Here is a 26,716-nt window from a genome sequence, read left to right on the forward strand (position 1 = left end):
GAAGCAGAAGAAATGGCAGGATCCGGAGGAGTAGTTACAGCAACAAGCAGTAGTATTCGGTAGTCAGAGTGTCTGTCTGCCTGTCCCATATAAAAAGCAAAATAATTGGCGTGTCAGACATTTTGTTACGCCCAATTTAAGTGCTTCCTCGTTGGCCCTCCTAAAAAAAAAAGGAGGAATTTTCGGTTTCGAGAAGTGCGAACCTTAACCTATTCTCCCTTAAATAAAAGACTACAAATGTAAGCGGAAATGTGTTTTTATTTAAAAGAACTCCAACGAATCATCCGATAGGCTAACAATAGAACTAATTCTTGCGTGCTGAAAATCTGAGGAACTATCGCTTACGTTGGGTATATAAATATTGCTTTCGGATGAAAGATCTACAGAAGAATCTGTGTTGGAATCTGTTCTACAATCTGGGTTGGAAGATGCTTCGGAACTTTTAGCGGAATCTGTTTCAGAATCAGCGCAGAAGCATTCAGCGATAGATGGACTAGGTTCATCGGAATCACCGCAGCTTTCTTGGGAGGAACCCCGAAAGAAATCCTGGAACGGGTCCTGTGGGGCATGCTCAGAGGAATCCTGAGAAGAATCTCGTGAAGAATCCCGAGAAGAATCCGATTCATAAGTACTTTCGCAATTCGTTTCGGAATAAGTTTCTGAAGCCGTTACGAAACCCGCTTCGAAATTAGTTTCTGAATTCTCGACGAAACTCGTTTCGGAACTTAAATGTTGGAGAAAATACGTATCTTCTTCTGAAGAGCTATCTTCTTCGGAATCGGTCATAAAATTGCTTAAGGTATCTTCACTAGAATTAACAGAGCTCATATCACTATCAGAGAAATCCAAATAGTCTTCGAAAACAAAGCCATCATTATCATTTTTCGTTTCCAAGGAACAACGGGAGTCCTCTTCGAAACTCAAAGGTTCATATACGCAATAATCTTTCCTGGCAGATAAGACTTTATAGTCTTTGGCTATAGTTAAGCGATTGTGAAATGTACCGGGTGTTTTCCGAACACGCCGCATATACCTTAGGAATACTTCAACGGTCAGTTCGTAGCAGCCGTTTCTATCCAGTATATATTCATACGGACACTCGGAATCCCGAACCCAGTTGCGATTATCCCTTCCATGCAATTCTGGCACAAATTTGCCCTCATGATGTTCTTCTTGTTTCAGCATTGCATTACCAATGCAGACGCATATGTGGTCAGCAAGTTCTGGCTGCAAATTTTTCAGATTTTGCGCCCAAAGAAGAAGAAATCCGGGTGGCATCATTTGAAACCTTACCAAGCTGAGAACATTTTCTATGTACCCTTTGCGCCTCCGGAACTTTGACAGTAGCCAGTACAGAGCTGAGTAGAAAACCTGTAAGCCAAACGAAACTGGATAAAAAGGTTGTATTTAAAATAATGTTAATAGGAATAGGTTAGGAATATATTTTTCTACTTGGGAACATAAAAAAATTTAATTTAATTACAAATTAGCAATTTGTTCTTACTTAAACATCATACCTCAATCTCGGATTGCACAGCCAGGTTATTTGAACTGAGCAGATAGCGCAAGCAGTTGATATCCATATTCCAAAACTCTTTCATGCACACTAGAGCCAGGAAGGACTTGCCCACCCTGGACAGCATCATATCGGCCATCTTGATCATATCCTTGCGCTGGGCCTCCAAAAAGCAGGCGAAGGCTTTCAGTTCCGAGTAGTGCTTCTGGTCGTCCAGGTACTTATAAACGACCTCGGCCAAGGACTGACACTGCAGATGCTCTGCAGCGACTAACAGATCCAGCAACAGTTTGCGGGGACAATATATCTGATCACTAATCATCCAGCCGTAGACCATTTCAAAGCACTCATTGCTCATCAGATTTTCGGGTAATATGAACAAATCTTTCCGCTGGACGTTGTCTTTAAAGAGCGTGCTGTAGGCGAGAAGTTGCAGAACTTGGCACTTGTAGACCGAGTCGCCGACTATGACATTGGCATGCGGACCGACGTTCATCTCAAGGACGAGCTTTAGTTTTTTAAGCAACGACACCTTCCTAAAACGCACCATGTGTCTGAAACGCAGGTGTGGCATATGCTCCTTCCACTCATCGTACATGTATTCCGGCGTAAATGGTGTGAACTCATCCTTAGTGTTGACGCACCTTGGTCCAACTGGTCTGTAGAAATTCATGATGTGAAAAATATATACTTTAAGACACGGGTTATTGATAATATTCAAAAAGCTTACGCTGACCAAAAAATCAGAAAACTTGAAATCTACCAATTTTAAATTGATTAAGTGCTCATTATTGTGTTAATATGTAAATTAATATTTTTATTATTAAAATTAAACAGTTTAAAGTGTAAAAACCAACAATGACAGCACTAATGAAAATTGAATTGATTAAGTGGCTACCCATGCTCGCAAATATATTTATGAATATTTTAATAATTTTATTGTCAAGCCATTAATATTGATGGGCGAGTCTAAAGAATTCTTACAAATTAATCAAGTGCATTCAGTTGGCATATTGACAATGTCCTCGCATTCAATTTTCCCGCACTAAATGCTGCCGTGCGGTTGCTGGTCGATCGAATTAAAATTCATTAATTTGCCATATTATAATGGCATTAATTAAATACCAAAAAGGTCGATTGGTGAGTTGCTGCATTTTAATGTTAATAGTCATTCGATGGGGAGTAATAAATGCAAGTAAGCCGAACAACAAAACCTTTATGTAAATCACCATTTTTGCATGCTTAATTTAATCAGCTATTCAAACGCAATCAATCTTGCATTTATATAAAAAATATATTTAAAAAAAGCTCGCGCACAAAGCATTTTTCTTCCAGAACAATCTTTATGGCCCGAATGGTGTTTATCAAATTTTGAAGAACCGAAACTGTTTCAAATATTTCCCTAAACCCCATTTAACCTCGTTCAGAAAACAAACTAGCAGCTAGCTAAGAGTCGCTTTGCATGTCTGTGCAACATTTAGCAGACCCCGGCATATAATTACAAACACACACACATATACGAAAACACAATATGTCGCTGCAACTCTGCGCACTTCCGCTTAAAACCTTTTACTTCCGGCTGGCAGGACTCGAAAAAAGTACACAACCAGCTCGAAATAGCCAAACTTTATCCGCACATTGCATGTGCCACGCAAATGCAAATTTCATATACTCGTCGTAGCCACTTGCATTCCTTTTTGGCAAGGCTCTCTTCTCGATTTAAATTTTATAATATTAAATGCTGCGAAAGTGTGCCACACAGATACCAAAGCCGGGGATCGTGGCATCAGGGGGCATTATCGCCCTGTAAGTTATGGCGTCAAAAAGCAATCAATTTTTAATTTTGCGTTTAATTAAAAATGCAGCCGGGGCGCAATTAAAATTATAGCCTGCATTAAACATACGGCGTAGTCGAGAGAGCAGCGATAAACGATAAGGGATCGATTTGGGTGTCGGCCAGCTCGAAAGTTAGTCGGCTCTTAAATGACAGCAACCAAAATCTGGTTTTGTTGCAATCAATCATGGCCGCCACGGTGGGTTGGTGGGTGGTTGGCGGTGGTTTGGTGGGTTGATGGGTGGGTAGGTGGCTAGGTCGGCGAATCGATGTGTCGTTGGTGCTCGCTCAGCATCATCGGTAATTGGAAATAGGTGGCATCGTCATCGTGATTGCGCGGTCATCCTGTCCGCAGCAACATAGACACGACCTGACACTCACTACTGATACAGCACTATTTACATTGCGGTAAAAATAATAGCAATATCACTTATGAATGTTACAAAATAAGTACAAAATTCAGCTGGCAATGCTATTTTTATTTAAGCTCATCCGATTTTATCTTTACTATAAAAAATAAGTTGCTTTGTTTAATGATTTTAAAAAATTTAAATCGTCTCATTGAATTACAAATATTTTTACCTTTTAAAGTGTAAATAAAAATGTGTGTTCTAATTATTGAAATTAGTTTTGTTATTTATAACCAATGATTTAAATTCACATTTTTAAATTATAATACATAGATTGGCTTTAATAATAATATTTATACATTTATTTAATTTGACAAAATAAGTGGTCTTCGGATTACCGTAACAGACAGCTCAATAACACATATTATTATGACCGCAGCTGTATGCAGCAACATTTATCTTTCGCTCACATGCAAATGTTGCAACTGCGTTGCGGTTGCGGCTCTAAAAGTTCGGTGCGGACATCGAACGTTCGTTTCAATGGGTTTATTAGCATGCCTCTGTGGCGTATGAGTGATATTTCAATAATGAGCATTCAATAAATTGACAATAATTATCGCCGGACATCATATGACCAATTTGTGTCGCTTCCGAACAAACGACAATTGCCGCATGGTATATTGGATAAATACACAGTCCTCATCACTTACATTAAAAGGATTTGTAATATAAATTACAGCAACAACTTTGATAAAATAATTGTTAAAAATTCTTCCTTTATTTATTTATAAAATTCATACAAACTTTTTTATCTTGAAGCCGCTGTAAGTCGATCTAGTTTTATTATCAACAGAGAAATAAATATAATTTAAATTTAATTAATATCTCAAATACTTTTGGTGGAGTATGTGGTTTGAGTTACGGAAGTTCGACTGTAATATCTACTGTTTGTGTTTGTAAAATAGGCGATTTTTCGAACCTGATTACCCCGTCAAGATAGATTGACAAAAATTATTCAATTGATAGATTAAATCCGCCGATGACAGGACGTTGTATTTGCGTTTAGCCAGCAGATCAAAGGTGTTGACCTAGCCTTTTGCCAAATCACTTTCCATTAATTTTGTCGGCAGGCGGTGAAAAATTTGATTACCCAAAAGCAAAGTGGGCACGTCTGCTGGCTAGAAATTACATGGACATGAAATTTAATCATTCTAATTTGTGGAATTTATGAAGTTTATTGCTCGCGCTTAATAGACACAAATGCTAACAGATTTTTTGGGGGCAAGTGGCAGCGTTATTTCAAGTAGGTCCCGGCTAAAATAAAACCAGCACATTACCTCGAGTTTTATGGGATAATACAGAGCTTCAAATACACTTAAATAAAACAAAAATCAAATAATTTTTCATCATAATAAGCATTAATATGCAATCTTTTCAAATATACTTTACAATAAATTTTAAAATAATTATTTGTTTTTTTTAGGTTCATGGATAAAGGTTAAAGAGAGGGCATTTCTTATTTTAAGAACTTATTTTCTGTGCTTGAAAACCGACCAACATTATTTCCCCTCAGTCGCATTTCTGGACGCTTTCCGCAGTGGCGGTTTTTCCTTTTCGCTTTGCTTTGGCTTTTGTTTTCCAGCTTGCTTTTTTGGTAGTAGCACATGGAGCTTAGGCTCTTTTCCGACTACGTGCGGAAATGTGTCTAAATTGTGTGTAAAAATTTCGCCATCCCGTTGTTATTACATTTTTTGTGCCCCCTCGGCCGCAAGTTGGGGTGACACCATATGGCCCCAGCAGATAAGGCTAAGTAATTGATGGACAACGGACTAGCTTTTGAAAGTGGTTCCCTTAGAAGGGGCCAAAGGAATATTGAAAATTAATTTATGGTAGGAGGTTTTTTTTTTGAAGAAAATTAAACCTTAAAGAGGACTCGTTTTTAGAGGATTTAAAAAGGATAAAAAGTTTATCCATTTGAAACAATACCGTTTGAAACTTCCCACTGTAAAATTTAACGGAGCATTTGCCCAAAACAGCCTCAAGACAAGATTGTTACAATCTAGTCTATAACTTTTAAACGGTTCCAAACCAAAGCCAATTATGTCCTGCCGTTTCTGTGGACCACAATATCGCTATCCCTATCCCCCCACCAATCTCACATAACATTTTCAATTACCATTTGGGGTGATTCGGCCGGGACCACAGCCCCCAATTCCTCGACCCCCGGCGAATGGGGCAAGTTTAGCTACGAAATTGAGACATGTTGTTTGAGTACATTTTGTGGTTTTGACTCTGGCAGCAGGGCTGTGGGAATTTTCATGTTTTGTGTGTGCAATTTTAAATGCACATCGCAGCTCAGCTCAGCCCAGTTTGGCTCCGTTCGGTTTGTTTTTTGGTTCGCCCGACCAATTCCCAAGACCCATGTTGCTGTAACGAGCCGCCTTTGTTTGCTAAAAACTTATCAAGGCTATGGTCAGAGGACTCGGACTGCGACTGGGCAAGTGGGTCCCGAGCCCAGGGTAAACAACGAGCAAATGCCTGCAATGATGATCCTGCAGTTGTCTTCTGCTTCCTCCGGCCTAGTCCATTTTTATAGACTGTCGATTCTGTGTTTGGGTGGGTGGCTAGGCACCTCCGGCCAGATTTCTCCAGTCCTTTGGCCATTGTCCTGGCCACTGGGACGTGTGTACTTTAAAGGTCTTGGCAGTCACTTCCACATGATTGGGCAATTCACAATCTTTTTCATATGGCCACCCCGGCTGTTGTCTAAGCTGATGACTCAATTAACTGCCAAACGTGCTTTTGTGAGCTGTCAGCTGGAAGGGCTTAGCACAACTAAAGACGCCCGATTGCAATTAGCCCATATAATCACTGGTTCGAAAATAGATGCTGATAGCCAGGGACTAAAAGTCGATGGCTTATTTAAAAAAAAAAGGATTTTTAGAGAAGAAAAGCTTTGATGGCAAATTCCAAAGATATTTAAAGTCTGTTAAAGTCGTTGCCATAAAAATAAAGCAGTTAATTGTATATTTTAATAGGCATTATTAAAACTGACTGATCAAACACTTTTGAAAGTTTCAATAACTGTAATAAACAAGCATTTTTCCGCTCAGCATTTTAAATATTAAATCTTTAATCGGGGCAAGAGCAGGCATTAAATGGAACGTGCAAAATCCATGGCCAGCAAAAAGCTGTCATCGAAAGCAGAACAATAAATATGCGCTGCTCATGATTAATGATTTGCACGCACAAACGAACTAACCGAAAAAACAGCAAAATTCTTGGCCAACTTGAGAGGCGAGCCAAAAAAGCAAGCAAAAACAGGACAACAGCTACAACTCCTGGGCGGGAATTCAGTTTGTTTGGCTTTGCGGGCAGCGTATCGTGTATTAAGGGAATTAAAATGTTATTATATAAAACAAGGACAAGGGTCCGAGCACCAAGACGCAGAACGAGCCGGAGAGGAGGTGTGGAAAATGCGATGGCAACGGCGTTGCCACTGATCCAGGATAACGACGTGATAATCACACCCATCACAGCCACTCAGCCCCAGCATATGACGAACGATGGGCGAAGGGACAGGCCAGGTGACTTGTACATAATTCCGGCAATTCTTGCAAAGAACTTAATTTTACGCTCCTGCATTTCGCAAATGAAAACCTGGATGCTCCCCCCGAAACCCGCCACCCTGACAACCTTTGTCTGGCTTTAATAAGTTTGCTTAGTTCCAGCCAGAAAAGCACTGAAGCGGGCACTCAGTTGGCTTCCTTTCAAAAATCCCTCCATATTTCAACATATAGCCCGTGGTTTCTGTCTTTCATGCTGTCTAAAATTGCCTTGTTCCGGGGCTTCCTTTGTTTTGCATTGTTGTGCAGCGAGTGCGAAAAAGTTAATGGGTCAACTCTTTGGGCTTTCTCACGAATTTAAAGAATTTTTAATTAGCCTCGGGCCAAAAAAAATGTTTGTCATGTTTGGTGTTCCTCAGGGATCGGTATTAGGGCCATTATTGTTTTCAATGTATATTAATGATCTATTGATGAATTGTCTATGTGTAACGTACATATGTATGCGGATGATGTTCAATTATATGTTAGTCGACCATTGAGTTTAGTTAATGAATGTATCAATTTGTCTAATATTTGTTTGTTTAACGTTGATAACTGGGCTACAAAGAATGGCTTGAGCTTAAATCCTAAGAAATCAAAGTGCTTGGTCATCTACAAGAAAAATATAAACACAAATGATTTTCAAAAGCTTAGAATAGGAGATGTAGAATTGGACTTTGTTGAGAAAGCAAATAACCTGGGCATATTGTTCAACAAAACCCTGTCATGGAATGATCATGTCAGAGCAGCCACAGGAAAAACATATGGATTGTTGCGACAATTACATGCGACACAAACTTTTCTGCCTACTTCTATGCGGTTATTACTTGCTAAAACTTTAGTTATACCGACTCTTTTCTATGGAGTTGAAGTTTTTGGTACCTGTGATGTAGCAAGTCGACATAAAATAAAAGTGACATTTAATAATATAGCCAGATACATATACCAATTGGGTAGGAATGACCATGTTACTGAAGGCGCCAAAAAAATCTTTGACTTGAATATTGACAGCTGGATTGACCTAAAAATATTAGTTCTTCTTCATAAAATTATTAATTCCAGGCAACCTGATTACTTGTATGACATGATTCGATTTACGTCCTCACAAAGGACGAACAATATAATAAGCATTAGAACAAAACTTGCAAGCTCGGAGAAACAATTTCTTGTATATGCCATAAAAATTTGGAACTCTTTGCCGCATTCCTTAAAAACCATTACTGGCACATTAAAATTTAGTGTTAAACTTAAACAACACTTTAACACACTCACATAAAACAAAAGTAGTTAAATAAAATATAATAGTAAAAGGCATAATAAAATAATAAAATAATAACTTGTAACTGTATTTGTAATAGATTTTGATTAATGTAATTAATTTAAGATTTAATGTTCATAGTGACTAGTGCAGTAAAAATAAGTTTCACGCTTGTTGTGCTAGGATAGGAAAACAATAAAATTAAAATTAAAATTAAATTTAAAAATAAAAAATGAAGGCACTGATATTTATAAAAGTCGTATGCTGTTTTCAGCTTAATTTTATTTTGAATACATATTTTGAAAATAACAATTATTGATTTTAAGCAGAGAAAAGTAAGTGATAGGCAATCTACAAATTTCTACTATTTTTTTGGTTTTGATATTTTGATAAAAATTTTTTTTGTAAGAATTAAAACCTTCTTTAAAGCACTTTTCCTTTTTATTTTAAGGAGCGCACGCAGGTAAACATTTGATACGAAAACTTTAAGGTCTGTAAGAAAGTGAATTAATTTAATTTAAACCAACAGTACTTTTATTACATAAAACTCACTGCCATATAGGTGGTGATTGATACAGGTGCCAGCTTGTAGGTTCTCCAAATATAGGGCTTCGTAGCACGCATCATCAAGATTAGCAGCATCTTTCGATAAGCCAGATCACCCTCATACCAATTGTTATAAAAGGCAGCTGGCAATACTTTGTCACTCTGTAAAAAAAGAAAGAAATGCCATTAAAATCCAATTTTTATACCTACAACATTATATAAAGTTAATCAAATATTATAATACACTTTTGTAAAAAACCCATAATCCTTTTCTATAATTCCCCTTTTCTAACCACTCACCGCCAAAGATAGCAGAGTACCATTGTGACACAAGGAAAAAGTATAGATCATAAATAAGAGAAGTCCCACCGTATATTTAAGAGCTCTCATCATATCGAACATGGTCAAATTGTAGGCCATCGAGCAGACGGCAATCGTGGAAGTAGTTAAACTAATTAAAAAGGTAAAGTTAAAGATGCCATTAATGCTGCCTGCCAAATCTATAAGTCTCTGATGGTAAGAAATGAGGTTTATGAGTTTTTCTTTGGATCTTATATCTTTGGCGTCTAAGTTTTCCAGTTTATCGGATAATCCATCGAAGTGAATTTCTAGTTGGATGGTGCAGACGTGAACCAATAACTGGTCAGTTACTATGGTGCCTAGATTTATAATTGAAGAGAAGGCCTGACTTATATAAGAGGCGCAGAATGAAAGAATCGAATCGTTTATTTTCCAAGGGTACCAGGTCTCGTTTTGTGTTTCATAGCAGATTCGCTTTGAGTCGGCTAGCATTTCGTAAGCCATCGTTATAAGTGGCGTTGCGTTGTAGTAGGCATTACAAAATGCAAATAATATAGTGCAGTTTCTCATCAAACGTGTCGATTTCTTAAGGCGATATCCCATCGCATAGTTATCCTGTAATTTTTGGTTAAACAGATCCTGGAGTTCAGCCAGTACATCCTCAATCTGAGGTCTGAGGATTAAAAGCGCAAACATGTTGAGCGTTCCCAATACGACAAATCCCAGCATACTAAGAGCCTCGGAAATCTTTCCAGCATATATCAAGGGATCTGTAGTTTTCGGATCGAGTAAATAGGCGTAGGCGGCGAAAGAAATATTGTAGAAGCTCAGGTTAATGGCTGCGGCAATAAAAACTATTTTCTTTAGCCATGTTTCCTTGACTCTCGGTGACTGCCTGCCCCTCCATTCAAATCTTGGCATCAGAGCCCATCGACAGGCTATTTCAACATAATGCATAAAGTCCTCGTACTGCATCGTTGTAGGGGCCACTATAAACTGGTAAAAAATCCATTTTGCGAATATTAGGCAATCAGCCCACCAGCGATGATGTCCTGAGAACATGCAACTGCTTTAATTGGATTATTATGGCAATTATAAATTTCTGTGAGTTCCCATGCAAGGAAAATTACGGCTTTAAGTCCCCTTTAAATCTTTAAAGAGAAGTGGACTACGTACAAGGAACAAAGTATTTAAGACATATACTAATGGTTTATCCTTTAATCGATTAAATGAAATCAATCGTGTTTTTAAGAGCTTGTTGTTAATGATATAAAGTTGGCACACTATTTGTTTTAAATATTATTAAAAACTTACCGCAAAAATTAAATGCGTTCCATTGCGGCACATGCAAAAATTATATATGAGGAATATTAACAGACCGAACGTGTGTTTTAGGGCGGGGCCCAAGTCAAACATGGTAACGGAGAAGGCCAAAGAACTCGTACAAGTAACGGATATCGAGAGGCTAATGAAAAACGTAAAGTTGAAGATTTCATTGACCCTGTCCGCCATATTAAAAATTTCCTTTTGGTATCTGATGAGAGATTTCATCTGATCCTTGGCATTGGGATGTCTTGCATCGATGGCCTCCAGCTGCCGGGCCAAGCCATCGAAGTGAATTTCCAGCTGGATGCCAAAGAAGCTAACCAGAAACTGGCTAAAAATGAGGACGCACAAGTTGACTTGGCACGAAAAGCCCTGACAGACGACTGCCACGAGAAATCCAGGAATAGATCCCTGGAACTGCCAGGGATACCAGGTGCTGCTCTGCAGGCGATAGCTCAACTTCTGCGACTCCGTCAGCAGTTCTCGGGTCATGAGAATAATAGGTAGTGCATTGTAGTAGGCAATGGTGAGGGTAAAGAAAATAAGCAGATTCCTTATGAAACGCGTGTACGATTCGTAATAGTGATGGGAGCGATATGGCCTTCGTTTGGTGATCTGAAACAGCTCCTCGAAGTCATCTATTAATTTCTCAATATTTGGTTTAAGCGTCCATAGCTTCCACAGATTAAGAGTCCCCACAATGGTAAATCCAAGCATTGCGCCCACAGATGCCAATTCTGCTATGTAATCCATGGGATCCTTTGTACTTCTATCAGCGTAATAAGCGTACATAATGCATCCGAAATTGTGATATACCAGATTCACCGCTCCGAACCAAAAGATCATGCGTTTCGCTAAATTCCGATTGTTCTTCAAAGATCTTCTGCCATTCCAATCGAATCTGGGAAGTTGGGCCGCTTGGCACACAAGGTCCTGGTACCGCATAAAGTCCTCTAACTGCATCACGTACTGAATTATTACTGGATTACGCAACCGTCTTCTTTGTTGAGTTAGTATAATTGGTGGGATAATTCACGGTGAGAACGTGCAACTGTTTCCAATGGTTAATAGAGTCTTTTGGAAATTCTTGTGATCCAAAATGCATAATGGGAAGTGACTGAAGGTCTGGGTAATTTGTGACTTCTTTAAATTTTTAATTACCTGTTTGGTTTTCTTGAAAAATGGGCAATGAAGTCCAAAAAGTTACTTAGAAAATATTATTATATAATTCTCCTTTATAAATTTAAAATAAAATAAATAATTTAAATAGATTTTTGTGGTTTTTTGGTCGTTATGATTAATTTGATAATTTTAGAAATTGATTTTTAGTATTTTTCGATAAGTAAAAATTATTTTAGAACCTTAACTTACCCCCATAGTGAACTCAGTGCCCAAGAAGCAGATGACGAAATTGTAAACAATAAAGGCAACTAGACCATTGACGCATTTGATGGCCGAAACCAAATCGAGCAGTAAAATTGCCACACTGGTCATACAAAGAGCGATTGTGGAAAATAGCAGGCCGCCAAGGAAGGAAAAGTTCATTATTTCGTTAAACTGATCGGCAATCCGAAGAACGTGACTGTGATAAGCGATTAGCCTTCTCAACTCCCGATTGGCATCGGGATGACGGGAGTCGAGTTCCGCTAATTGATTGGCTATGGCATCAAAGTGCAAATTCAACTGATAGGTGAATATGCTGATAATATTGTGAGTGCCCAAAGAGAAGGCCACGCCCTCAATCGAGGCGATGCAGGTGGCAAAGTGACCCAGGCCATATCCTATTGCCGATCCATGGACCCTCCAGGGATACCAGGTGTTTATCTGGGTCTTGTAGCTCATCTCCACTCCGTCCATCAGATGCTCGTACAGTAAACCCACCAGTGGTGCACCGTTGTAGTACAGGGCGAACATCCAGAAGTATATAAACTCGAATTTCATCAAGCCATTGGCCAAACTGTGGAAGTGCTCCCGGCGATAGAGTCGTTCTCTGGGTCTTGGATAAAGTTCCATTAGGTCCGTAAGCAGCAACTCGATCTCCGTGCGATGATGCGAAAGGGCACATATGTTGTAAAATCCCACAGCCACAAGCATCAGTGCTCCAGTAGCCTCCGAGATTCCGGCCACAAAACTTTGGGTATCCTGGGCCTTCCTATCAAACAGCAGCCAATGGGTCATTACACCAATAGACTGGTAGCCCAGGCAAAAGGTGCCCAGCAAGTAAAAGGACCTTCTGAACACCGGGTGGTTATCATTCTCCTCCGGCCGCCCACTCCACTTAAATCGCGGCACCATTGCAAAACGACAGCTTCTGTCTAAATACTCGAAATAGTCTTGAAATTCCATCCCGCTCTAAACCGTGACTGAATCCATTGCGCAATATGCAGGCCCTTATACGACGGACTGCAGGCCCTAATTGAGTTATTCTATATTAGAGTTCCTGAGAACAGGCAACTGCTTTTAATATACCATATAGTATAGTATATAATATTCCCTAACTTACCGCAAAAGTGACCTCAGTGCCCAGGAAGCATATAATAAAGTTGTATAAGACGAAGGCAACTAGGCTATTTGCGTACTTGAAGGCAGATCCCACACTCGACATGCAAATGGCAATAGTGGAAAATACCGAGCTGGCCAAAAAGAAGATGTTCAATGTTCCATTGACTTCTTCGCCGAGCTGCAAAATCCTGCAGTGGTAGTCGACCAACTTAATCAACTGCTCATTGGCGGCGGGATGGCGAGAGTCCAAGGTGAGTAATTTATCGGATAGAGCGTCAAAATGTAGTTTCAATTGGTAGGTAAATAAGCATATTATATTCTGAGTAATCATGGCGAATGCCACGCCAACAATCGAAGGGATATATATGCAGAGATAAGCTGTACCGTATCCAAATGCCGAACCTTGGACTTCCCAGGGAAACCAGGTGTCTATCTGTAATCGGTAGCTCAGTTCCTTTCCATCCATAAGATATTCGCAGAGGAGTCCCAAAAGGGGAGCTGAAGTACATGTTATATGCCAAATAATAGGTACACTCCACTTTCATTAGGCCTTTGGCCAAATCGTAATAGTGCTGGCAGCGATAGTGTTCATCCGTAGTCTTTGGGTAGAGATCCTCGAAGGTTTTAAGTACCGCCTCAATCTGAGGACGATAGTACGTAATGGCACCCACATTGCAGAGAGCAAAAGCGGTGAGCATCAGAGTTCCAGTCAACTCTGAGATTCCAGCCACGAAACTCAACATGTCTTCAGATTTTTCCCTCGCCAGGTGCCAAAATAACAGCAGTCCGACATTCTGATAAGCTAGCAAAATAACTGCGGAAATAAAGAACACTTTTCTGGCCTTCGAATATGGAAATCTTTTTGCAGTCCGACCATTCCATTGAAAACGCGGAACCATGGCCATACAAAAGGCCAGGTCCAAATACTTTGTATAATCGTGGAACTGCATCCTGTTCTAAACGGCAAGTGACTCGATAAGGCAGCGAAATATTCGGACTTTTATACAGCAGGTGGCAGGATTTAATTGAATCATTTTTAATCAGCTTTGAACGAGGCCTTGGGAACAGACAACTGCTTTTGATTAACCATATTACATGGTATTGTGTACAACAGTGATGGGTCATTAGTTGGGCAAAGAAAATATTAGGTAGATAAACTTTACTTCTAAATACTTAAAAGAGGGTTTTTTCGACAGGGGCTCACAGTATTTATACCATAAACATGCGCGGATCCACGGGGTGTGTTATGGGTAATATATCACAACACACTCAGGTGAAAAAATGAAAGGAATTTTGCTATTCAAAAAGTATGCACAACACAAAATAATGAAAATTGGCGAAAATTTTATATTCTTAAAATCACAAGGAAAGTGTCATGGATTTAATTATTATTTTGGTTTCTGTTTAAAGCAGTATGTATTTTTTATGTAAGACCATTTTTGGCCAAGTTACAGTAAAAAAACAAAAATAAAAAATTCATATTATTGCCAAAAACTAAAATCCCGAATTTCCAAAAAAAAACAGTTTTTTTGGCGGACAGAACGGAAATATTGACCCAAATATGGATTGTCATACCTTTCTGAACTCGTTATTAAATTTCCAATCAATTGGCATTTAAACCTGGACATTTTATTTTTTTGCTATTTTTTGGAAAAAATTATGATGTAACCCCTTATAAAAAATGTAAAAATTGGGAAAAATTTTATTTTTTCAAAATCACACGGAAAGTGTCATGGATCTATTTATTATTTTGTTATCTGTTCAAAACAGTTTGAATTTTTGGTGTAAGACCATTTTTGGCTAAGTTACAGCAAAAATATAACAACAAAATGCAAGAAAAATTGTTCTGATATCACCCCCCACAACAAAATCCTAGATCCGCCACTGACCAAAAATATATTCCAAAATATGAACATATTATTATTATAATAGAACCATAAAAAGAGGCTTACTTACCGCTGAAGTGACCGCGGATCCCATGTAGCAGATGACGAAGTGATAGAGGACGAATGCAATCAGACCACTAATGTACTTAAAAGCAGAGACAAAGTCAAGTAGCAGGATGGCAACACTTGTCATGCAAATGGCAATTGTGGAAAAAATTAGACTGTTCAGAAAGTAGGAGTTTAAAATTTGATTGACTCGCCCCGCAATTGCGAGAATACGACAGTGATAGACGATCAAAGTTTTTAATTTCCGATAGGATTTAGGATGTCGAGCGTCCAGACTTACTAGCTTGCTTGCCAAGGCGTCACAGTGAAGTTTCAGTTGGAACGTAAATATGCAGATTATGTTCAATGATTTCAGAGAAAAGCCAACGCCTATAACCGAGGCAAGGGCCTGAGAAAGAATAGCTACACCGAATCCAATTGGTGAGCCGTGGACCTTCCAAGGGAACCACATGTTGGTTTGCATCCTGTAGCTCATGTTCTGCCTATCCATCAGATACTCCCACAGAAGCAGTAAAAGTGGCGCACCATTGTAGTACATATAAAAGATGATGTACAGTATGTACTGACACTTCATGGTGAAGAGAGCCACATCTCGATAGTGCTGGGAGCGATAGTATTTATCCTTTGGTTTGGGATACATCACCTGAAGTTCAGCAAACACCTCCTCAATATAGGGACGGTTCTTCGTGAGTCCCCAAACATTGGAGCACGCCACACAGATTAACATAAGAGAACCGCACACTTCAGAAAGTCCTGTTACGAACCTAACCGTGTCCTTTTCCGTCTGAACCAACAGGAACCCATAAGTAACTATACCAAACAACTGGTAGACCAATGAAATGACCGCAAGTGAGAAGAGATTTTTACTGATCGTCGTCTGCTGGGGCCTGTCTTTTGGTCCTCCGATCCATTGAAAGCACGGTGCCAGTCCTATCTTACAGGTCCGGTCTAAGTACTTCATATAGTCAACCAACGGCATTCTGTTCAAAACTGGGCGAGACTTGATAATGTATAGAAGTACCAAGTCTTTTATACGTCAGCCTGCAGGTCTAATTGGGTAATTTTTAAGCAGCTATATTAGAGAACCTGAGAACAGACAACTGTTCCGCTTACCGTTTAGAGGAGTGCATATCTTAAGCTTATAAGTAGAGTATTACCTACGCTTAAAGGGATAACTAGCCGGATCACTCGACTATAGCATTCTCACTAGTTATTATAAGGATTACAACTTACAGCATAGGCGACCGTAGTTCCCATGTAGCAGATGAAGAAGTGGTAGAGAGCGAATGCTACCAGGCCACTGATGTATTTAAATGCAGAGGCCACGTCGAGTAGCAGGATGGCAACACTCGTCATACAAATGGCAATTGTGGATCCAATTAGACTGCTCAGGAAATTGTAGTTCAGGATTTCATTGACTAGCTCCCCAATCTCGAGGATACGACAGTGGTAGGCTATTAGATTCTTCAGTTTTCGATAGGATCCAGGATGGCGAGAATCCAGATGAAGTAGCTGACTTGCCAAGGCGTCAAAGTGTAGTTTTAGTTGGAACAAAGATATGGTAATAATATTCAGGGTTTTTACAGCAAAGGCAACGCCCACAAGAGAGTCAAGAGCTTGTGCCAGAATAGCTACTCCGAATCCAATTGGTGAACCATGTACCTTCCAAGGAAACCACATGTTTGTTTGCGTTCTATAACTCATGTTCTGCTTATCCATTAGAAACTCCCACAGAAGCAGTAAAAGTGGTGCTCCATTGTAGTACATATAAAAGAATACGTATAATATGTACTGACACTTCATGGTAAAGAGCGCGACATTTTGGTAGTGCTGGGTCCGAAAGTGATTATCTTTTGGCTTCGGATATATCGCCTGAAGTTCAGCGAAAAGCTCCTGAATATTGGGACGGTTCTTTGTGTTGCCGTATACATTGGTGCATGCCACAATGATTAACATAAGTGAGCCGCACATTTCTGACACTTCTGTAATGAACTTAACGGTGTCCTTTTCGGTCCAACCAGTCAGGAACCAATAGGTAATTATACCGAAAACCTGGTAGACCAACAAAACGACGGCAAGTTTGAAGATAATTTTACAGATCATTGTTTGTTGATCTCTATCGGTTGGCCCTCCAATCCATTGAAAGCGAGGTGCAAAGCCTATCGTACAGGCCCGGTCTAAATACTTCATATATTGAATCAACGGCATTCTGTGCAAAACTGTAAGAGGCTTGATAATGCATCAAAGACCTATCACTTTTTTTACATCACCATAGCAGAACTAATTGGGTAATTTTTAAGCAGCTATAGTAGAGAACCTGAGAACAGACAACTGTTCCGCTTACCATTAAGTGCAGCTGTCTTACGAATATCTTAGGGCTATTTCTTAGTACTAGAACTTACTGCATAAGTGACCGCAGTTCCCATGTAGCAGATGACAAAGTGGTAGAGGACGAAGGCAATCAGACCACTGATGTACTTGAAGGCGGAGGCCAAGTCGAGTAGAAGGACGGCCACGCTGGTCATGCAAATAGCGATTGTGGAACCAACTAGGCTGCTACCGAAAACAAAGTTCAGGATCTCATTGAACTGGTCGCCGATCCTAAGAACGCGCGAATGGTAGGCAATCAGTTTCCTCAACTCCTGATTTGCCCCGGGCCGACGAGAATCGAGTGCTACCAACTGACTGGCCATTCCGTCGTAGTGCAATTTCAGTTGAAAGGCAAATATGCAGACTATATTCTGGGTGGCTATACTAAATCCCACGCCCACAAACGAGGCCATGGTTATGCTGAGTATGGCCAGTCCAAAGCCAATCGCAGATCCATGGACCTTCCAGGGAAACCAAGTGTTGGTCTGGGTCTTAAAACTCAGCTCTGGATCCTCCTGCAGATTCTCCCAAAGCAGCAGCATCAGAGGGGCACTATTGTAGTACACGTAGAAAACCATGTAGAACCAGAACTCAATTTTCATTATCACCATGGCCATATCGTAGTAGTGCTGGCTCTTATAGTGCCTGTCCCCGGATCTCGGATATATCTCCTGGAGTTCCTTGAACATTTCTTCGATTTCCGAGCGGTTCTTAATGAGTGAATAAATATTGGCGAATCCCACAACTGTTAGCATAAGAGAGCCGCACATTTCCGATATTTCCGTCACAAAAGTGGCCGTATCCTCTGCCTTTCGTCCATTTCGATACCAGTAGATTATCACTCCAAAAATCTGGTAGATTGAACAAATGATTCCCAGTACAAGCAGAGCCTTTCTTTTCCACGTATATGGTTTCCTATCAGTGGGCCGTCCTGTCCACTGATATCGTGGTATGAGCGCCATCCAGCAACCCCTGTCTATATACTTCATATAGTCGTGCAACTGCATCCTGATTTCGATTATGACTGAATTGGAACTGGTATTTGGTACACTGCATTTCAGGTCCTAATTGAGCAATATTAAATGAATCCTTGGGAAAAGCCAACAGCTGCTTGAGCAATCAGTGATGACAGTTTAGTGTAAGGTCGACTACTTTTATTTAGTATTTTTGATTAAATTTACTCATGAATTTATCAAATAAAATCAAAAATTTCAATTTTCATAAATTAATTTGCTTATTTGTCAATCATTACTTTATTTATCAGATAAACCAATAGGCTAATCAGAAATTAAACAAGGGCTCTTTGAAATCTTTGGCACGTTTTGTATTCAGTAGCCACATCATTCGTTTCTTTTTTCCTTTTATATTCGTATCAAGCTCGTAATGATGATGTAATCTTTATTTATTTTTATTCATTTTTATCCTCAATTCGAAAGGGGTGTGTAAAGAATTTCACCAGTTATAATAACACGAGGATCGCATAAGTAAGCCAGAGAATCGCAGACGGGGCACTTTTTGTCCGCTTTCAAATAGGTACAAATACAGTTCTGTCCAAAAATGTGTCCGCATTTTAAAATAACTCGGCGATGGCTGCCTCCCGTCTCAAACTTCAGCGCGCAGAGGCAACATTTGTTTTCATCTGCTATCTCGTCCAGTTTGTCCAACAGCTTCCGCTTTTCCATATCGATGAAGGGTTTTAGATCCCTATCCTGCAGGGCCAACTTCTGGCGCATCTCCTCGTTCTTGGTCCTCATCGTATGCACTTCCTTGCGCAGCATTTCCTGTTGAAGTTTTTCGTTGATCAGCTCAAGCTTCGGTGCGTTCTGTGCCCTCTCCACTTCGACTTCAGCGATAATATCCCTCTTCAGCATCTTCAAAAGTTGTTTTTCATCCATTTTGGCTTGTAACAATACACGACTGTCAACTGGATTTTTCTGACAAGTTATATGTCGGGAGTACAAGTCGAATGTATACTTTGTCAGAAGTATTTGTCAGGGAGTAATAGTTTTTTAGGGCCCAGTGATATTATAGTGTTGATAAAAAACCCTGCAACTTTTTATTTGGTATTTTTTTAGTATTTTCTACTAATGCTAGAATGCTAAATATTTAACAGAAAATTTGAGCACAATTTTCCCGTCCGCCTGTTAAATTTAAAGTAAGTTTAAAAGTCTGATCTTCCATACGATTTTAAGGTTTTAACCCTACTTTAAATTTAGCAAACGGACTAGAAAACGGGCCTAAGTGTAACCTCGACTACTTTTATTTTGGATTTTGGTTTAAATTTACTCATGAATTTATCGTAATTCTACGAAACTCAAATAAAATCAATCATTCCGATTTAAAAACATTTATTTGCTTGTTTTTCAATCATTTCTTTAGTAATGTCTAAAACATAACAGATAAATCAATAGGCTAATCAGAAATTAAACAAAAGGCATTCTTACATCCTTGACACATTTTAAGGAAATATTTCCCAGCTTTGTATTCAGCTGGCACATCATTTGTTTATTTATTCATTTTATATTCGTGTCAAGCTCGTAATGATGATGCCTTTGAGCTGGTTAGCAGGCTTTTATGCGCTCGTCTATCGCTGCTGCTGATATCAGCAGACAAGTGCTGCTCGTTCTGCACTCCATTTCCGGCGGAAGTCCACCCAAGGAGACATTTTTATGTACAGACGTACATGTGCCTGCATGTTTGAGCATGTGTATTGTACTTGCCGCTTGTTTACTTCTTTGTTTATGGCCATCCTCGTGGCCCCCGCTCTTTTACGATTCCGTCCTATTGCCAGCTTTTATTGTTGCCTTTATTCTGCGGTCTACTTGGTTGCGCCTCATATGCTCCGTGCCCCCAGGATATCCAAGGATATATGCTGCTCGGCGTTTTTGTTTGCTATTGATTTATGGTTTGGTGATTTCGCTCCTCGTGCGGGATTTTCTGTTTACTGTCGACGTCTCATCAGCGTTTTGTTGCGGTAATTAAACTCTGATTGCTTTTCAATTGTTTTTATTGATTGGCCCGGGCGTTTCTTTTTAATCGAGCTTCTGTTGATTCGCAATTAGCCGCCGAATTGCCACGAACTGACTTAAATTCGGTTGAAATTCAGCTTTCCCTTTGAAAGTAAAATTTATGAAGACAAACAAAGGCGGAAAAGTTGGCAGGACTCGCAGTCCCGCCCGAGTGCCCGGCCAATTGCCAAAGGACTCAAATCGAGCGGCAGCTGCGCGTAATGGACAATTTGAATTATCCGTCCGTCGTCGCCGTTTGGCGGAGGAGGAGTGTGAGTAATAGTTTTGGCAGCCAGCGCCTTTCTGGCCAGGAATTTATGGAGATCCACGAGCCAAGGGCCACTACATCGACTCCTGGCAGAATCTTGGCAGTGGCCGCCGCTCCAATTCATCTCCTTCGTCCTGGACAAGCTGACAAGTGCAAAAGTATAGCAAAGTTATGGGGCCATCCAACTCAGACAACTCGCAACTGTTGGACTTATCGATCCGCCCGGCGGGCCTTTTAAACTAATTAAGCGCCGGTGAGGGGCATACAACACATGCTGCTAATTTGCGAAATTAACGTGTTTGTTTTGGCCGCCCGAGAAATAAATTACCCCAGCAAAAAGAAAGGAAAACAAACGCTGGCCAAAGGTGAGGGCAATGGCCATAAATTCGCATCGAAAGCGAATTCCAAGCTGCAACTTGTTTACTCCCGCAAAAAGGTTTGCGGAGTTGCGTTCTCCTTCCCAATCTCGAATCCCAGCCAGAAATTACAGCCAACTGGTAAATTTATGTGCAGCTCCATGGAAATTAAACGCTCCGGGCAGCTTTGGACCAGCTGCTCGGACTTCCGGCTGCCTGAGGCGCTATCCTATTTTGACAAGGATCTATGAAAATAGTGTGAAAAATTATTGTTCAACTCGCCTGGCATTCTAAACTGCTAAATTAAGATAAATGAGCACATTTAGCCCGAGGAATTTATTTGTTTTGATAAGCGGGTCCGCTCAGATTCGTATTTTGGGTTCGCAATTTGCCAAAAAAGGGGATGTGACTTATAAATCTTTGTGAGAGAGGAGCATGTGTTAAAGAAGTGGCGAAAAATACAGCCTTTAATTATAAATAAGGAAATGGAACATTTATCGATGGCTGCTTTTAATAGAAGTGGGTAAAACTAAAAGCCGACCGATCTCACCAATAAAAAACCCAGTTCTAGTATTATGATTCTGCCACTTGGCAACTTTTTTAATATGCCCCAGAAAGATCAACAGCGGAAGAGGACTCAAGTCTCGGGACCAAATGACTTTGGCTAATAAATAAAGTTTTGCGAGGCTCAGGTAAACACTCGCCATGACCCACAAAAAGTTTGTGTCCAAATAAATAGAAAGCAGATTCGAAATAAGAGAGAGCTGCGGGAAAGTCGGTAAAGTAGTTGGGCCGAAAATTGTTTGCTGATGTGGCTTAGATTTTTCCTGCAATTAGTTAACGGAAAGTGTTGCATATGAAATATATGACCACAAAATGCCAACAAATTGCCCGGAGGCCAGAAAGCGAAAATTTATGAGGCAGTTAAAGAAAAGAAAAGCGTTTTGGGAAAGCAAAACAGGGAAAAACGGAACATAAAGGATGGCTGAAAAATATATTTAATATAGCATTCCTTTGAATAGAAATTTAAAAGACAATTTTTCCATTTTCAGAGTCGAATCTTTTGATGCCATTTAATTTAGCAACATAATGACTTGGAAAGCCACTTAGCTGGGACACCTTTCTTTTGGGCCCATGTTTTGTTATTCGGAAATACATTTTCTGGCCAACATGCTGTCTGAACAGCCTGAGCCTAATTTATCTTGTTGTCAGAATGGGTGGCAGCAACAAATGCAGCCGCAATAGTGAAATTACTCACACACACACATGCTCGCTGAAACCAAAAACTTGGCCAGGTGAACTGAACTCCGGGTGAAAGTGAAACTGGGTCGCAAGAAAGTTTTAGGCCAACGCCACCCACTTTCTTTTTTCGGTTTTGGGGTGGGGTAGGTGGGGGACAAAAAGATAAAATGGACACACCCAATGTGTTTTTCGTTTTTACGGGGCGAGTGTGAAATAAAGTGAAGAAAATTGCTGCCTACTTTTGGGGGCCACATATAGGAAGGATGTTTCAGGGGATGGGATGGGGTGTACAAAGATGGCCAAGCAATTTGTTAGCAGGTCGGGCTGAGAGCGTCTCAGTGCAAATGTAATTTACTGCCAGACGATATACGCTGGCCCACAGAAATATTTTGGCCGCAATTTATTTGCGGCCATTTAAACAGAAATAAAACCAAATGAATTTAAAGATCCCCCTCCGCTTTCGGAAATGTTCAAGTAAACTTATCCCTTCACTCGCTCGGTTGCCAATGACAAAACTCAGGATTAATTTTTCTCCATTGTCTAGACTCTAGACTGCCTCAAAGCAACGAAAAGCTGACCAGCTGCCTGGATGAAATGATTTTCCCAGTTGCTTTTTCAAAGGTAAATAGCATTTATCTTAACTAGAAAAAAAATTTAACCAACAAATAAATCGTATATATTTTTTTCATTTAGTAGAATATGATTTTAAAATTAGTTATATATTTTTCGAGATTTATTTGCTTGGAATAAAATATATATCCCATTTATTTTCAGATATTAAAGTATACAATATTTTTACCTTCATGGTAAAGCCGCTGGGATAGGTGAAAGTAATTTCTCATTTCAAGATTTCTTGGCAAAATCAATCCCCTCCTCGGCATTTTGACGTAGAATGGGTAGCAGCGTGTCCAAAGCCTCTCTGTCTCTGAGCTAGCTCATCGATTCCAGGACAGCGACGGATGAGCACCGATAGCGGTTGCCCAATTCCTCCGCCGGCGCCCACCACGGCCACCTTTAAGGTGCGCACAAAAAGGCGCCATGGTACTATTTTAATCGGTGATTTAAGACCTCCAAGTAAAAACATTTTGTTCCCAATGACATTAATGTGACAAGGAAAATCTGACTTTTGACATTTTCACAGAAAATACTACTTAGTTGAAGCGATAGCGCAATAAATTATAAGCGATAGCGCAATAAATTATAAGTATTATACTTGTAGCGTTAAAAAATTTAATTAGCACATTAATTTGCTGAATTTTAAAAAATTCAATAAAGAATGTTTCATATTAATTTGATTTAATATAGTTTGTTAAGTTATTAATAAAATTTTCATAAACCTGTTTAAAAAATGCATGTTTCTTTTTTATTTAATTTTTTGCGGGATTTTAATGAGTTAATAAACTGAAAATTTGTATGAATCGGCTAACAAACTGCGTTTTTTAATTCAAAAATTCAAGGAATTTAATCCTGAATATTTTCCTCTTTTTATAAATATAAGTTAAATAGTATGATACTAATAAAAATGTATTCAATAAATAAATACATAACTTATTTACCCAACGGTATTGGTACACAAGCATTTTACTTTACAATTGAACTTTTTTAAGACTCACAAGAATGTTTGAAAAATTTTTTATTCGTAACAAAAATTGTTTAAAAATTATAAAAGCACAACAGAAGGTAGATCACATTTTCTTGGCCTTTTAATTCCCCTTTGGGTACATGGCTAACCACTCGAATTCCAATCAGTTAGTATAAAAATTGTAAAATGTTAACCCTTCGATTGCTGGCCCATTGGACCAGAGAGCCTTCCGTCAAGGCCTTTCGCTTTGGATGCGGTGACTACAGGCGCGGCCTCAAGGTCGCCGTCGTGGGTGCGGTGGGTGGCATTGGACAGCCGTTGGCCCTGCTGCTCAAGCAAAATCCGCACATCTCCACACTGACCCTGAACGATCTGAGGAATACGGCAGGAGTGGCGGCGGATCTGTCGCATATCAACACCCGGGCCACTGTCTGCGCCTTCGAGGGCAAGGATGGGATGAAGAAGGCTCTGGACAAGGCGGATATAGTGGTGGTGCCGGCCGGGATGCCCCGCAAGCCGGGCATGAAGCGGGAGGATTTGGTGGGCGTCAATGCCAGCGTGGCCTGCGAGGTGGCCCATGCGGCCAGCGCCGCTTGTCCCGGCGCCCTGCTGGCCTTCATCACGAATCCCATCAATGTGATAGTGCCGATCGTGGCCACGATCCTCAAGGCGAAGGGAACCTACGATCCGAATCGACTGTTCGGAGTCACCAGTCTCGATGTGGTGCGGGCCAAGGCCTTTGTGGGCGATATCCTCAATGTGGACCCGCAGTCTGTGTATTTGCCAGTCATCGGTGGCCACACGGGTCGCACCATCCTGCCCATCCTGTCGCAATGTGATCCCGCCTACAAGGGCACCGACGAGGAGCGCGAGGCTCTCATCCATCGCGTCCAGGAGGCCGGCACCGAGGTGGTCAATGCCAAGGGTGGCCAGGGATCGGCCACCCTATCGATGGCCTACGCCGCCTCCAACTTTGTGAACTCACTGATCAAGGGAATCAAGGGAACGGGCGACGATGACCAGTGCATTGTGGAGTGCGCCTATGTGGAGTCCGATGTTACCGATGCCAAGTTCTTTGCCACCCCACTGATCCTGGGACCCCAGGGCATCAAGGAGAATATCGGACTGCCCGAGATGGACGATGCGGAGAAGCAGGCACTGGAGTGCATGCTGCCGATCCTGAAGGAGAGCATCGCGAAGGGCCTCAAGTTGGGCGAGGAAATGATCAACTGTTGTTAATTATTAAATGTTTTTTATTTCAAGCGATTTTGATTGTTGATTATGGTTAATAAAAGATGGGGTAATTATTATTGAATATGTATTAAATATTTTTTATTTTTAGTAATTTTGAATATTAATTACGGTCAATAAAAAATAAATATATATTTTATTTTAAACGATTTTGAATATTGATTCATTGTATATTAAATTATTATTTTGATTAGAAATTGTGGTTTAGGCATAGTACTCAACCCAACAAAAAGTCGTCCAAAACAAAAAACTTCATATGAAAAACAACGTAAACAAATTTTGTTTCATATGAAGTTTTTGTTTTGGACGACTTTTTGTTGGGTTGAGTACTAGCCCTTATAAAAGATATTATTAAATATTTTTTATTTCAAATGATTTTGATTATTAAGTGATTTATTTATTTTTCATTTAGGTATTTTTATTTAGTTTAAAAATCATTTTTATGCTCTATTATCTGCCTACAAGCTTTATGGCCATTAAGCTGGTAAGTTAAGGCAGCCCTAAGTTTGTAACTTTTTTCTGGCTAAATGTCGTGAGCCGGCAGTCAAAGCCACAGACACAGCTGGGTTTCGGCACCAAACGGCGGCAGATTCCCTTGCCATCGGCAAACTCAGCGGAGCCGCAAATCTTTGCGGTCTCGTCTTAATGGCAAAGAAATTGTGATTTATGCCTCGAGATTTGTACATTTGCACTGCTTGACTTATGCGAGTCTTACACTTTAATATTTAAGTTGATGGACGTGGTTTACTTCCTTGTTGGTCCTAAGTAGTTTGGCAAAGGGTTAGAGCTGACTAAACCTTTGGAAAGTTTGCCTCTAAACCTCCTCTCGGAATTCCGGGATCTGGATCATTCATTACCTAATTAGTCGCAATTTTATTTTCCATCCAGCCAAAGGTGGCCAAATTAGTTACCATGTTCAACTAAATTACATTAATTGAATTCGAGTCCCGACATCTTTTGGGTGTGTCGGTTTGCAGGAGGTTCAGTGGCTTAGGAGTCTTGCCGAAAAGTGTCTCTGAGTCGGCAGTTTGTGTCGACATGAAAACTTTACGTTTCTCGGCTTGTAAGTCCTTAAAAGGCTTATTATGTAATTGGATTTGTCGTCGCCTTTGTTATGGCATGACCGATGTTATTATTTTGTCATCGCCGCCACAAAGGCCCACGATTTACTACTCGAGCTTTCATGTTTTAATTAATATAATTGGTGTTAAAATGGGTTGCTGTTTGATTAAAAATACTTTACAAGCTCAAGTGGATATTTAAATATATTTTTTGAGAAAAAATAAACACTTAGTGTGTCTTCAAAAAATACAAACTATGAAAGCAAGCAGCTTTGAAGTTAAAGTTTCAGTACAGCGAACTCCTTAAACCTTTCACCAAAGGCTGATTTTGTTTGGGCCACTTCATTGTTACCAGTTTGTTGCATAGGCAGGCAATAATTTACAGAAAT

At 40.0% G+C, this 26,716-nt stretch overlaps 5 protein-coding genes across 15 annotated transcripts; 1 reads left to right on the forward strand and 4 right to left on the reverse strand.

Moving 5' to 3' along the window:
- Positions 1-246: 246 nt before the first annotated feature.
- LOC108057317 (uncharacterized) lies at positions 247-2,231 on the reverse strand. 4 transcript variants are annotated; one of them, XM_017141517.3, is made up of 2 exons: positions 1,518-2,230; positions 247-1,371 (listed from the first exon to the last, which is right to left on the reverse strand). In XM_017141517.3, the coding sequence occupies exons 1-2, from the start codon at positions 2,187-2,189 to the stop codon at positions 262-264; spliced, it is 1,782 nt and encodes a 593-aa protein (XP_016997006.3). In that variant the 5' UTR covers positions 2,190-2,230; the 3' UTR covers positions 247-261. The 4 variants fall into 4 exon arrangements, with proteins under 4 accessions (XP_016997006.3, XP_016997007.3, XP_070071563.1 ...); XM_017141518.3 differs by having other exon boundaries at positions 1,162-1,388; positions 1,518-2,231; XM_070215462.1 differs by having other exon boundaries at positions 1,231-1,371; positions 1,505-2,231.
- Positions 2,232-8,903: 6,672 nt separating this feature from the next.
- On the reverse strand, positions 8,904-18,597 carry LOC108057306 (putative odorant receptor 69a). Of its 7 annotated transcripts, none has more exons than XM_070215115.1 (4): positions 10,724-11,858; positions 9,410-10,405; positions 9,116-9,271; positions 8,906-9,055 (listed from the first exon to the last, which is right to left on the reverse strand). In XM_070215115.1, exons 1-4 carry the CDS (start codon positions 11,696-11,698, stop codon positions 9,005-9,007), a joined length of 2,178 nt encoding a protein of 725 aa, XP_070071216.1. In that variant the 5' UTR covers positions 11,699-11,858; the 3' UTR covers positions 8,906-9,004. The 7 variants fall into 7 exon arrangements, with proteins under 7 accessions (XP_070071218.1, XP_070071221.1, XP_070071216.1 ...); XM_070215116.1 differs by having other exon boundaries at positions 9,410-10,461; positions 10,724-10,856; XM_070215117.1 differs by lacking the exons at positions 9,410-10,405; positions 10,724-11,858 and adding an exon at positions 15,194-16,308 and having other exon boundaries at positions 8,904-9,055.
- LOC123003428 (putative odorant receptor 69a) lies at positions 13,038-14,333 on the reverse strand. 2 transcript variants are annotated; one of them, XM_070215122.1, is made up of 2 exons: positions 13,239-14,333; positions 13,038-13,175 (listed from the first exon to the last, which is right to left on the reverse strand). In XM_070215122.1, the coding sequence occupies exons 1-2, from the start codon at positions 13,701-13,703 to the stop codon at positions 13,167-13,169; spliced, it is 474 nt and encodes a 157-aa protein (XP_070071223.1). In that variant the 5' UTR covers positions 13,704-14,333; the 3' UTR covers positions 13,038-13,166. The 2 variants fall into 2 exon arrangements, with proteins under 2 accessions (XP_070071223.1, XP_070071222.1); XM_070215121.1 differs by having other exon boundaries at positions 13,084-13,189.
- A 386-nt stretch (positions 18,598-18,983) lies between the features above and the next one.
- Positions 18,984-19,454, reverse strand: LOC108057303 (E3 ubiquitin-protein ligase RFWD3-like). Its single transcript, XM_017141503.3, has one exon. It carries the CDS (start codon positions 19,452-19,454, stop codon positions 18,984-18,986), a length of 471 nt encoding a protein of 156 aa, XP_016996992.3.
- Positions 19,455-24,133: 4,679 nt separating this feature from the next.
- On the forward strand, positions 24,134-25,278 carry LOC108057315 (malate dehydrogenase, mitochondrial). The gene has a single exon (XM_017141516.3). It carries the CDS (start codon positions 24,202-24,204, stop codon positions 25,252-25,254), a length of 1,053 nt encoding a protein of 350 aa, XP_016997005.2. The 5' UTR covers positions 24,134-24,201; the 3' UTR covers positions 25,255-25,278.
- Positions 25,279-26,716: the final 1,438 nt, after the last annotated feature.

This window comes from Drosophila takahashii, chromosome 3L (assembly GCF_030179915.1).
Source record: "Drosophila takahashii strain IR98-3 E-12201 chromosome 3L, DtakHiC1v2, whole genome shotgun sequence".
NCBI lineage: Eukaryota > Metazoa > Arthropoda > Insecta > Diptera > Drosophilidae > Drosophila > Drosophila takahashii.